The sequence below is a fragment of the Schistocerca cancellata genome, chromosome 12, assembly GCF_023864275.1.
Source record: "Schistocerca cancellata isolate TAMUIC-IGC-003103 chromosome 12, iqSchCanc2.1, whole genome shotgun sequence".
Classification (NCBI taxonomy): Eukaryota; Metazoa; Arthropoda; class Insecta; order Orthoptera; family Acrididae; genus Schistocerca; species Schistocerca cancellata.
In genome coordinates, this window is record NC_064637.1 from 103,923,651 (window position 1) to 103,936,899 (window position 13,249).

General features: G+C 39.9%; 1 protein-coding gene across 1 annotated transcript in view; it reads left to right on the forward strand.

Moving 5' to 3' along the window:
* LOC126109592 (5'-3' exoribonuclease 1) overlaps nt 1-13,249 on the forward strand; it is a 196,917-nt gene that overhangs the window by 20,142 nt on the left and 163,526 nt on the right. Inside the window, exons 5-7 of the mRNA XM_049914630.1 lie at nt 1,754-1,918; nt 4,919-5,086; nt 12,890-13,010. Of these exons, the coding sequence (XP_049770587.1) occupies nt 1,754-1,918; nt 4,919-5,086; nt 12,890-13,010 (454 nt within the window). The remainder of the gene's footprint in view (nt 1-1,753; nt 1,919-4,918; nt 5,087-12,889; nt 13,011-13,249) is intronic.

Below are 13,249 nucleotides of genomic sequence, written 5' to 3' on the forward strand. Positions count from 1 at the left end.
TTTTCATGAAAGCACTTTACGTACTTCGAAAATACTGTTTTATTTACACATTATTTTTCATTATAGTCCCCCTTTTTTGAAATGCATTTAGTCCAGTGCTCCACTAGCTTGTGTATTCGTGCCAAGAAGGTTTTTGGTTGGTTGCAAAGCCACCGATGCACTGCTTCTTGCATGTCTGTGTCTCTGGAGAATCGATGACCTGGCAGAGCATCTTTTAGTGGCCCAAATGAATGAAAGTATGCTGGTACAAGATCTGGACTGTAAGAAGGATGTTCCAGTAGCCCGAAACTCAATTTCTGGATGATTTCGAGGGTGAGGTGAGCCATGTGAGGATGAGCTTTGCTGTGCAACAGCACTGCTTTCTGTGACAAAAGATCTCGGTGTTTGCTGCGTATTGCTGGTTTAAGTTTGTTATTCCACAATGCCCTGTTTTAGTCTTTGTTATGGTTTTCCCCTCCTCTATGTAGTCTTCCAGTGTAGGCCCTGTAGCATCCCAAAACACAGTTAGCACCACCTTTCCCACAGATGCCGCAGACATGGATATTTCTTCACTGGTGATTTGGGGTGCTTCCACTCCAGATTCTGGCACTTTGATTCTGGCTCATAGTAACGAGCCCACATTTCATCACAGGTAACTTTTCCTTCCAAAACTGACTTGCCTTCATCATTGTAACAGTTGAGCAAGCGTTGGCAGAATTCGAGATGTGTGAGTTTGTGTTCTTTAGTGAGCTGTCGTGGCACCCATCGTGAACAAACTTTGTGGAAATCAGGTTCATCACATATGAATGGTATAGGCAGGAACATGACTCGTGTTCAATGCAGATACTACGCCATTGTATCCAGCTTTCGTCAGAACACCTGTTGAGCTTGCTCCATTTTGTCAGCTATTGTGAACATTGATGGGCGCCCTGCTTCCTGTGTGTGCATCATGTTTGTCTGGCCACTTCTGAACTTTTCAATCCACCCAAAAATGCCTGACCACAGCTGTGTACTGTCCCTGTACTCTGCTAACAGTCTGTGATGAATTTCAGCCTCTTTCACTCCTTCTAACCAAAGAAATCTTATTGTTGCTCTTTGTTCTTCCTTGCAAATTTCTTGTTTCTTTCTTATTAAACAGATTATCTGATGGTGACTGGCTATGAAGTTAAAACTGGTTATGATGTCATTTGTCTGACTTTAAAAGTAAATAAAAAAAATTTGGTTTACAAGAGTGTCAATGGTGAATTCAGTAAACAGGGTGGCATTTCTCCTGGAAAACATTGAATTCTCAGGCACTTACATTTTACCTAGAAAAATCGTTGAAATCTCAGGGGAATTTCAGGAACTTCATAAAATCTCAGGGAATTCTGAGTTTTTGATCTGGCATTCAAACTGAATTTCATTCAGTCTGATAAATCACACATTTAAAAATACTTAATATCTCAGAGTGCTAATTATATGAATATTATTCAATATGAATTATAGATGCTTCAAAACTGCAGTTAAACTACTGCTTGTGGCTGGTATATAGCTCTGCTGGAAGGAAAGAAAAGTCATTATTGTGGTATGTTGCCCTGCCCTGCTTACCATTAATTTATCAGGAGCTTCTTCCCATCATCTCCCTCCTCACACCTGGAATTCTCAGAGTTATTCCCCCCCCCCTCCCCCCCTCCCCCGCCCCTCCCAAGTTCGAGTAGCCATCCTGGTAAAGCTTAATGTTGTAAGTATGACACATCTTTCATATAACCTTGGGATGTACATTATGTGATTTCAGACCCCGGGTGAAGGAGAGCACAAGATAATGGACTACATCAGGTACGCGCGGTCGCGGCCAGACCACGACCCCAACACGCGGCACTGCCTGTACGGGCTGGACGCTGACCTCATCATGCTGGGGCTCTGCAGCCACGAGCCACACTTCTCCCTTCTCCGCGAAGAGGTAGCTATATCGGGGAGGAAATCTACTTGATGTCTAGTATAAAATCGAAGTTATTTTATTTGCTTATTCTTAAAAGTATTAATAAAGAATACGAATTATAAAGCAAGATTTTTAATGTAAAAAAGGAAACACTGTCCTGGTGTTTTGCAATATTTATTTGGTCTAACCTCAGTTTTCAGCTTCTTGGACCGTTGTCACTTGTGATGGCATATGAAGCTGAGAACTGGTTTGCTAGCAAGTATATGATATTTATGAACAAAACTGTCAGGATAACATTTTTATGTAACTGTTGTGACCAATTTTGGGTGAATTAGGCCATATTTAGCTTCAAAAGTAGAATAAAGAGAAGTAAAACTTTCTGTAATAGTAGGTGGAAAATATGATCACCCATTTATCTAAAACACAAGACTGTTGCTATCACTGGTGTCAGATGGTGCGTGTCCTTGCAACTGAGATGACACAAAAGGCTCCACCATTAATATGACAGTATGCCAGAAATGTGGCATTACCATTGCTGTGGAATTGTATTGCCAATACGTACTCCAGTTTTCAAGCAGAATGGTGTCCCAATACACTGACGTGCAAAATTCGTGGTATACTCCCTAATATCATTTCATACCTCCTTTCGCCTAGCACATTGCAGCAACCTGTCATGGCAAGTCGCCAGAAGTCCCTTGTAGAAATATTGAGCCCTGCTGCCTCTATAGCCATCCGTAAATGCAACATTGTTGGCGGTGCAGGATTTTATGCATGAACTGACCTCATTGTTTGTTGGAATTCATATCGGGCGACCTGGCTGGCCAAATCATTTGCTCGAATTGACCAGAATGTTCTTCAAACCAATCGCAAACAATTGTGGTCCAGGGACATGACGTCGTTGTTTGGGAACATGAAGTCGTAAATAGGTGCACGTGATCTCAAAGTAGCTGAACGTAACCATTTCCAATCATTAATCAGTTCAGTAGGACCAGAGAACAGAGTGTATTCTGTGGAAGCACAGCCCACACCATTATCTAGCCACCACCAGCTTGCACAGTGCCTTGTTGATAACTTAGTTCCGTGGTTTTTTGGGGTGTGCACCACATCATCGGCTCTTACCAACTGAAATTGGGAGTCATCTGACCAAGCCACAGTTTTCCTGTCAGACAAGATCCAACCAATACCATTAAAAGCCCGAGAGAGGCACTGCAGGCGATCTGCTATCAGCAAAGGCACTCGTGTCGGTCATCTGCTGCCATAGCCCATTAATGCCAAATTTCACCACACTGTGCTAAAGGGTACATTTGTCATATGTCCCACATTAATTTCTGCACTTATTTCATGCAGTGTTGATTATCTGTTAGCATGGACAACTCTATACAAATGACACTGCTCTCAGTCATTAAGTGAAGTCTGTCGGCCACTACATTGTCGGTAGTGAGAGGTAATTTCTGAAATGTGGTATTTTTGGCTTACTCTTGACACTGTGGATGTCGGAGTATTGGATTCGCTGACGATTTCCACAATGTCTCATGAGTCGATCTCCAACTACCATTCCGTGCCCAAAGTCTGTTATTCCCATTGTTTGTCCATAATCCCATTTGAAACCTTTCCACACGAAACACCTGAGAACAAATGACAGCTCCGCATATGCACTGACGTTTTATACCTTGTGAATGCAATACTACCGCCATCTGTATATGTGCATATCACTATCACATGACTTGAATCACCTCAGTGTTGAGCTCTGGTGAACTCTGATACAACCGTAAGATAACATTCTTTCTCTTTTTTGACAGTGCTAAGGATAGATTGCTACCCACCCCGTACCAGAGGTGTTGAGTTGCAGACAATCACAACAAAAAAGAGTACCAAACACATAAGCTTTCGGGCAGAAGACCTTATCTTTTTTGAAATAGGCAAAACACACACACACACACACACACACACACACACACACACACACACGCCCTGTTTCTATCTGCCAGAGACAGCAAAGGCCGTCTATCCAAAAGCTTATGTATGTAGTACTCTTTTTGTTGTGCCTGTCTGTGACTCAACATCTCCACTATATAGTGAGTAGAAATCTATCCTTTCCTGATAATATAATATAAACTGATAGATAAAAAAAAATCTACTCACCTAGTGGCAGCAGGGGAACACACATACAAAAAGATCTAACTTTTTCAAGCTTTCTGAGCCAGGGGCTCCTTCTTCTGACAGAAGAGTTGAAGTGGGAGGAAGAGGGGTGAAGGAAAAGGACTGGAGAGGTTTAGGGAAAGGGGTACAGTTCAGAAAATTCACCCAGAACCTGGGTCAGGGGAGACTTAGTGATGGGATAAGAAGGAAAGGCTACCCTTTTCGTAATATCGTCCTTTTCGTAAATTGTCATTATTCCATCCTGGATTTTCCATTGATTGCTCTTTCCATTTCTCATTAGACTGTTGTTGCTACATTTTATACAGTCCTTCTAATTGTGTTGTGCATAGTCTCATTCTTAAAATTCAACAGAATTGTTTTTGTACAAAAAGGTTATTAATGATGATGTACATCTTGTTGCCTATGAACATACACAGCAAGCTGCCACACAGTCGTTGTTCTCCAGTCCTCTACCTTCATTATATTAATTCTCCTTGGCTTGACGGGATGCTGAACAATGAGCAGTTTTCCAGAATAGGTTGTACATGACTTCGTAATACTTTCCCAGGTCTATCCAAGTGAACTGAAGTCTTCACTTTGCCATTCATAGTTCATAATGCTTATCCAAGCTGCCATAGACTATACAAGTTGAAATTGTGACAAGTTAACTCATAAATACTTACTAATGAGGTATTCATGCAGACAACAGTGTCATCAGTGAACAAGTGGTAAATGCTGCCAAATAAATTGTGTATATCTATTGACAGACTTTCCTGTCTTCATTTTATGTTTGGTAACAACATTGTGGCTAAAACAGTATGATACAAGAATCTGTTTCTGTAGTGAGATGCAGACAGCTACAAGTCAGTTTTTATTTTCCAGGTGAAATTTGGGCGAAGGAACCAACAGAAGAGGATTGTTGCACCCGAAGAGACTACTTTCTACTTGCTTCACCTTTCACTTATGCGAGAATATCTGGAGCACGAATTCTCGGAACTTAAGGAGAAGCTGCCATTCCCATTCGACCTGGAGAAAATAATTGATGACTGGGTGAGGCTTTGGATGTATAAGGTCTTCAGTGTATTTCCAATTAGGTGAAAAAGAAAATCTGCTGTCTAGTTGTGTAGGCAATCAAATGGACCACAGCTAGCATGAATACAGATTGTTTAAAAGTGACAAATTTCACATTGTCAGAAGCAGGTCTTCTATTCACCAGGACCAGAAGAAAGTGAACAGTAGAAATAAAAGTGGGTATAGCACATATTGATCTTGAAAGTGGTAGGGGTATTAGGTATAGTAATAATTTTGTGCTGCTGTTAAAGTAACATGTCAGGGCTGCAGAAATAGTCTTTGGAAACAATTTTGCTTCTCAAAAAGTGACTACCATTCTCTATTTCAGAATCTAAAATATTAATCATTCCATCAATGCACCTGATCATTTCTATAAATTTTTTATTTAGTCTTTTCCTAACACACAATAAATGCAAAACACTTGAAAATTTGAATTTAGAAAGAAAGCTACATCTCTTGTTATAGAGAATTTTTCCAGATTTTTCAACAGTACTTAATACGAGGCTCATTCAGAATGTAAAGAATGTTTTGTTTTGACATGCGACCATGCGTGAAACCCTGCACTCAAGGAAACAATTCAAGGCAAGTTTTTGCAGAGCTGCGGTTAGTGGGGAGAGATGAACGTCTGGCCACGAGTTGCTTCCCCACCTACCAATTCACCAGTCTAAACAAAGCTACACTGTCAACAATAGTGCATTCGAGTGGTTATTTCTTTCCATTGGATGAGTATTTTTGTGCTGTGCTACAGACTATGAAGTACAGTGTACTGTATATTAATGTACTGTAAATACAAAACTGTAATTTTAACTTTTATAAAGAACATAAGGATAGCCTAGAAAGAAAATTTTGAATTCATTTGTCCTTCAAAACTTTCAAAAATATGTGCAATAAAAAATACTGTAGTAAATATGAAATATTCATGGATTAACTGAAAAAACTGTTATCAAAAATGGCTTCCTCCCCCATCCGTTCATTTTGATTCACCAGTCGTGCACTGTATCTTGTTTAGAAAAATTTTCATTGCTGTTGTCAGTTAGCATTTCATCTCCTCTCCATTCCACTGTCATCACTAATTTTACTGATGTCACACTACTGTGAACAGCATTTTAGATCATGTTCAGAGTTCAAACACAATGGTATGAACTAGTCTTGATAGGAATCATGATTTTTCTTCAGTTTCATTTATTGATGCAAAAATATTCAATGTTATCAGGTTTGAATCTAACTCACTTCATCATCGGGGCACCTGTGTAGCTGAGAAGCGTCATTTACATTGCCAGTGTGTAGGAATAAAACATTGCTAGGCCGTATTGTAAAACTATAGTCTTGCAGCATAGCATAGCATAACATACATAAACATATTGCACTTAATGTTACAACTATGGTAAGTTAAATGAGACATCTACATGCAAAGCAAAAGTTTACTATACATTTTTTTTCCCCCCCATCAGTCTACTGACTGGTTTGCTGCGGCCCGCCATGAATTCCTTTCCTGTGCTAACCTCTTCATCTCAGAGTAGCACTTGCAACCTGCGTCCTCAATTACTTGCTTGACGTACTCCAATCTCTTTCTTCCTCTACAGTTTTTGCCCTCTACAGCTCCCTCTAGTACCATGGAAGTCATTCCCTCTTGTCTTAGCAGATGTCCTATCATCCTGTCCCTTCTCCTTATCAGTGTTTTCCACATATTCCTTTCCTCTCAGATTCTGCGTAGAACCTCCTCATTCCTTACCTTCTCAGTCCACCTAATTTTCAACATTCGTCTATAGCACCACATCTCAAATGCTTCGATTCTCTTCTGTTATGGTTTTCCCACAGTCCATGTTTCACTACCATACAATGCTGTACTCCAGACGTACATCCTCGGAAATTTCTTCCTCAAATTAAGGCCGGTATTTGTTATTAGTAGACTTCTCTTGGCCAGAAATGCCTTTTTTGCCATAGCGAGTCTGCTTTTGATGTCCTCCTTGCTCCGTCCGTCATTGGTTATTTTACTGCCTAGGTAGCAGAATCCCTTAACTTCATTGACATCGTGACCATCAATCCTGATGTTAAGTTTCTCGCTGTTCCCATTTCTACTACTTCTCATTACCTTCGTCTTTCTCCGATTTACTCTCAAACCATACTGTGTACTCAATAGACTGTCCATTCCGTTCAGCAGATCATTTAATTCTTCTTCACTTTCACTCAGGATAGCAATGTCATCAGCGAATCGTATCATTGATATCCTTTCACCTTGTATTTTAATTCCACTCCTGAACCTTTATTTTATTTCCATCATTGCTTCCTCGATGTACAGATTGAAGAGTAGGGGCGAAAGGCTACAGCCTTGTCTTACACCCTTCTTAATACGAGCACTTCGTTCTTGATCGTCCACTCTTCTTATTCCCTCTTGGTTGTTGTACATATTGTATATGACCCGTCTCTCCCTATAACTTACCCCTACTTTTTTCAGAATCTCGAACAGCTTGCACCATTTTATATTGTCGAACGCTTTTTCGAGGTTGACAAATCCTATGAAAGTGTCTTGATTTTTCTTTAGCCTTGCTTCCATTATTAGCCGTAACGTCAGAATTGCCTCTCTCATCCCTTTACTTTTCCTAAAGCCAAACTGATCGTCACCTAGCGCATTCTCAATTTTCTTTTCCATTCTTCTGTATATTATTCTTGTAAGCAGCTTCGATGCATGAGCTGTTAAGCTGATTGTGCGATAATTCTCGCACTTGTCAGCTTTTGCCGTCTTCGGAATTGTATGGATGATGCTTTTCCGAAAGTCAGATGGTATATCGCCAGACTCATATATTCTACACACCAATGTGAATAGTCGTTTTGTTGCCATTTCCCCCAATGATTTTAGAAATTCTGATGCAATGTTATCTATCCCTTCTGCCTTATTTGACTGTAAGTCCTCCAAAGCTCTTTCAAATTCCGATTCTAATACTGGATCCCCTATCTCTTCTAAATCGACTCCTGTTTCTTCTTCTATCACATCAGACAAATCTTCACCCTCATAGAGAATTTCAATGTATTCTTTCCACCTATCTGCTCTCTCCTCTGCATTTAACAGTGGAATTCCCGTTGCACTCTTAATGTTACCACCGTTGCTTTTAATGTCACCAAAGGTTGTTTTGACTTTCCTGTATGCTGAGTCTGTCCTTCCGACAATCATATCTTTTTCGATGTCTTCACATTTTTCCTGCAGCCATTTCGTCTTAGCTTCCCTGCCTGCACTTCCTATTTATTTCATTCCTCAGCGACTTGTATTTCTGTATTCCTGATTTTCCCGGAACATGTTTGTACTTCCTCCTTTCATCAATCAACTGAAGTATTTCTTCTGTTACCCATGGTTTCTTTGCAGCTACCTTCTTTGTACCTATGTTTTCCTTCCCAACTTCTGTGATGGCCCTTTTTAGAGATGTCCATTCCTCTTCAACTGTACTGCCTACTGCGCTATTCCTTATTGCTGTATCTATAGCGTTAGAGAACTTTAAACGTATCTCGTCATTCCTTAGTACTTCCGTATACCACTTCTTTGTGTATTGATTCTCCCTGACTAATGTCTTGAACTTCAGCCTACTCTTCATCACTACTGTATTGTGATCTGAGTCTATATCTGCTCCTGGGTACGCCTTACAATCCAGTATCTGATTTCAGAATCTCTGTCTGACCATGATGTAATCTAATTGAAATCTTCCCGTATCTCCCGGCCTTTTCCAAGTATACGTCCTCCTCTTGTGATTCTTGAACAGGGTATTCGCTATTACTAGCTGAAACTTGTTACAGAACTCAATTAGTCTTTCTCCTCTTTCATTCCTTGTCCCAAGCCCATATTCTCCTGTAACCTTTTCTTCTACTCCTTCCCCTACAACTGCATTCCAGTCGCCCATGACTATTAGATTTTCATCCCCCTTTACATATTGCATTACCCTTTCAATATCCTCATACACTTTCTGTATCTGTTCATCTTCAGCTTGCAACATCGGCATGTATACCTGAACTATCGTTGTCGGTGTTGGTCTGCTGTCGATTCTGATTAGAACAACCCAGTCACTGAACTGTTCATAGTAACACACCCTCTGCCCTACCTTCCTATTCATAACGAATCCTACACCTGTTATACCATTTTCTGCTGCTGTTGATATTACCTGATACTCATCTGACCAGAAATCCTTGTCTTCCTTCCACTTCACTTCACTGACCCCTACTATATCTAGATTGAGCCTTTGCATTTCCCTTTTCAGATTTTCTAGTTTCCCTACCACGTTCAAGCTTCTGACATTCCATACCCCGACTCGTAGAACGTTATCCTTTCGTAGATTATTCAATCTTTTTCTCATGGTAACCTCCCCCTTGGCAGTCCCCTGCCGGAGATCCGAATGGGGGACTCTTCCGGAATCTTTTGCCAATGGAAAGATCGTCATGACACTTCTTCAAATACGGGCCACATGTCCTGTGGATACACGTTACGTGTCTTTAATGCAGTGGTTTCCATTGCCTTCTGCATCCTCATGTCGTTGATCATTGCTGATTCTTTCGCCTTTAGGGGCAATTTCCCACCCCTAGGACAAGAGAGTGCCCTGAACCTCTATCCGCTCCTCCGCCCTCTTTGACAAGGCCGTTGGCAGAATGAGGCTGACTTCTTATGCCGGAAGTCTTCGGCCGCCAATGCTGATTATTTATCAAAAATTAGGCAGTGGCGGGGATCGAACCCGGGACCGAAGACTTTTTTGATTATGAATCAAAGACGCTACCCCTAGACCACGGGTCTATACATAGGGCAAAGAAATTGGTACACTTTTTATGATAGCTAGTGACAGACTAATATAGGGAAATGGGAGAAGAATGTGAAAAGGTACATGTTAGATTCTAATGAATGAAACCAGAGTAATATACTCAGCATGGAGTCCACTATAGATCTGTCACTTTGAGTGTAACTGGAAACCACATACTGGTATACACCTTTGTTCCTGAAAAAGTACACGTGATTACGTATATCTGTCACAAGCAGCTGGATTTTCTACATCATCTGTCAGAATGGAAGAAAGAACAGCAAAATATATATTTTTACAGGTTTATTGAACCATACAGCCAACAGTTTGGTACAAATATAAAATAATCGGTATAAAGGACTCACCAGTTATATAGTTTGAATTGAACAGCGATTTAAGAATATTTTACAGTACCTGTATATCCACAACAATTCTAGCCAAAGAATCTTGACATGATATCAGCTACAGACAGAACAGAGTATAAAAAAGAAGCTATTGATGGTGATTGAGGAGCTTATACCTGGGAATGACAGTGTTAATGTAGTTAACAATATGTCATAAGTTTCACGAAGACACACAACTATCTGATGTATAATAAATAAATGGGCTTTGTGTGTGTGAATATCTTAGTGAAATAGTAAGACTGGTGCAGTTGTTGGGAGGGGCACCTTAATTTTCTGCACATTTATCAGTAAGTCTGCGTGTGAGGGTTTGTCTCTCTAATTTTTTTTTTTTTTTTTTTTTTTTTTTTTAAGAAGTTGCAGGAAAACAGCTTTACTTTTTCTGACAATCACATGGAAAGTTCTCCTTTATGCCAGTATAGTGTAAGTGTGAAGGAATTGAACTGTGGTTGGTCTATGTTTGTACTAAGAAAGTTATCAGCTTCCTGCCCTCCTAAATTTTTTGAAAATTGAGTGTGTTTCTAATTACTTAACCTGTGTGGCAGATTGGAAGGTGCCAGTCCTCTGCGTATTCTTCCTCAGCTAATTCCCGTAGGCATGTAGTGAAATGAGAGGGTGGTAGACTGATGTTGTCTGTAACTTCTCTCACCACTGCCAAGATGAGTAATATAGATATTAGTGTCAGTGGGATTCAGAAACAGATCGCAAAACTTGAACAAGGTCTCAGAGCCTGATGAAAATTGCAGGTGATTTAGCTCCCATTCTAAGTGTAACATACCACAGATATTTTGAGGAAAAAAAATGCACCTAGTGATTGGAAGTAAGTATGAATAACAACTGTTGACAAGAATGGTAGTAGAAATGATCCAAAAAGTACTGTTGAATATCCTTGACATCCATTTGTTCTAGAATGTTAGAAAATACTCTGAGGTCAAATGTAATGAGGAGTCTTGAACAGAATGGATTCTGAAAAGAATGATCATGTGAAACACAATGTTCTCATTCCTCACATATAACCCTGAAAGCTTTTTTATCAATGCAGTCGGGCAGATCTTTTTTTATTTATTTTAAAAAAAAAAGAAGTAGTAGTTCTGGAAAGCATTTGGCTTGTTGCTACCACACCAATGTGTATTAAAAAAAAGTGGGACTATATGGGATATCAACAAAATTTGTGGCTCGATTGAGGATATTTTGGCTGACAGTAGAAGTGGCTCAGAGAAATGTGTTGTGACCCCCTGTTCATGTTGTATCTTAATGATAATGGCAGACAAGACTTTTTGTAGGTGGTGCAGTAGTAACTAGTGAAGTAATGTTGGAAAAAAAGTTGCATAAAATCCATTTAGATCTTGATAAGATTTCGAAGTGGTGCAGTTATTGGCAACTTGTTTTAAATGTTCAGCAATGTAAAATTGCGCACTTTGCTAAATGAAAAAATGTAGTATCACATGAATAAAATATCAGCGCATCACAATTGGAGTCAGTCAACTCATACAAATACTGGGTGTAACGATTTGTAGAGATGTGAAATGGAGTGATGATGTAGGCTCAGTCATAAGTAAGAGAAGTGGGAAAACTTCACTTCTTTTCCAGGATACTGGGAAATTACACTCAGTGTACAAATGAGACCTATCTTAAAATATTGCTCAAGTGTGTGGGACCCCTAATACCTACACAAATTAGTGCATTATATTAACTAAGAGCAGTAATTGCAATATTATACACCATCACAAATGTTTATCAGTTGTGCCGAATGCCCTTCTTCTTCTTCTTCTTCTTCTTCTTTCTTTTTTTCTGCATTGTATTACAATGGAGTTAATTTGATTTCAAATTACTTGTTACAGAGATGCACTGCATTTGAAGACGACTGTCTCTGAAATGGGCATTCCCGAATCCATGTTACTTCTATTTGACATTTATGCCATAGCAGCTGATTGGTGTGAGTTACACACACTTGTGAGTTGGCAACATTGGAACACAAACAATAAAATACCCCTCTCCCCAGCCACCCACTTTGTTAACCAGTTACCACCACAGTGGCTGCACAACTTACCACTCTGCCCCTGAGGAAAGCATATCATATCATATCATATTATATTACTGTTTCTGTAAGTATATTTGTTTGTTACTGAGCAAGAAAACTATGCTTTTAAGAAGCTCTTAACATTCGGCTGAGAACAGCGGGTCAATGGACAATTTATTCGAACTGCATGCGACCCTCAGACCACAGTTTGACAACACTGGGATAGAAAGTTGACAACATTGGTACCAAAGTAACATTCACTGTGCACTTTTCAATGTTTTTGGAGTACATATGCAGCTGTAGACTGTACAACTATCCATGAAACCCCTACACATTACTCCTATAGAGAATGCAAAGGGCAAATTAGAGTAACGAAACCACACTTAGAGACAGTGACTGACTATTTGCCCCGCATCCCCATCTGTGATTGAGACAAGAAGAAAACCTTCCAGAGTACAGGTGTAGAAATTTTATAATTGCAGGATAGGCTGCACCCTTTAGAGAAGTAGAACTTTGATATGTGAACAGTTTGGATTACTGTTTGTGAACTGTCTTTGCAGGTCTTTTTTAATCTTTCAACTATGACTTGTAGGTTCTGATGGGATTCTTAGTTGGCAACGACTTCATCCCTCCGCTTCCGGACATGCACATCACAAGTGGAGCGCTGCCAATGCTGTACAAGGCTTACATCGATGTGCTACCACAGCTTGGAGGTTAGTACTCAGTTCATTGAAGTAGGGAGGTAGAAGTGTGATATCAAAGAAACTTGTTTTGTTTTGATATTGATGTAGCAGTGGGGAAACTGGCTGGGCAACAAACTCTGGGCTCCTCCTGCCCCCTGTTACCTATCATTACTGTCTCTGTTCCAAATTTTTCTTACAGTGTAGGACCATTTTACCCCTTAAGTTTCATTCTTTTGTTCCCACATTTATGCGTCTTTGCGTAACACAGT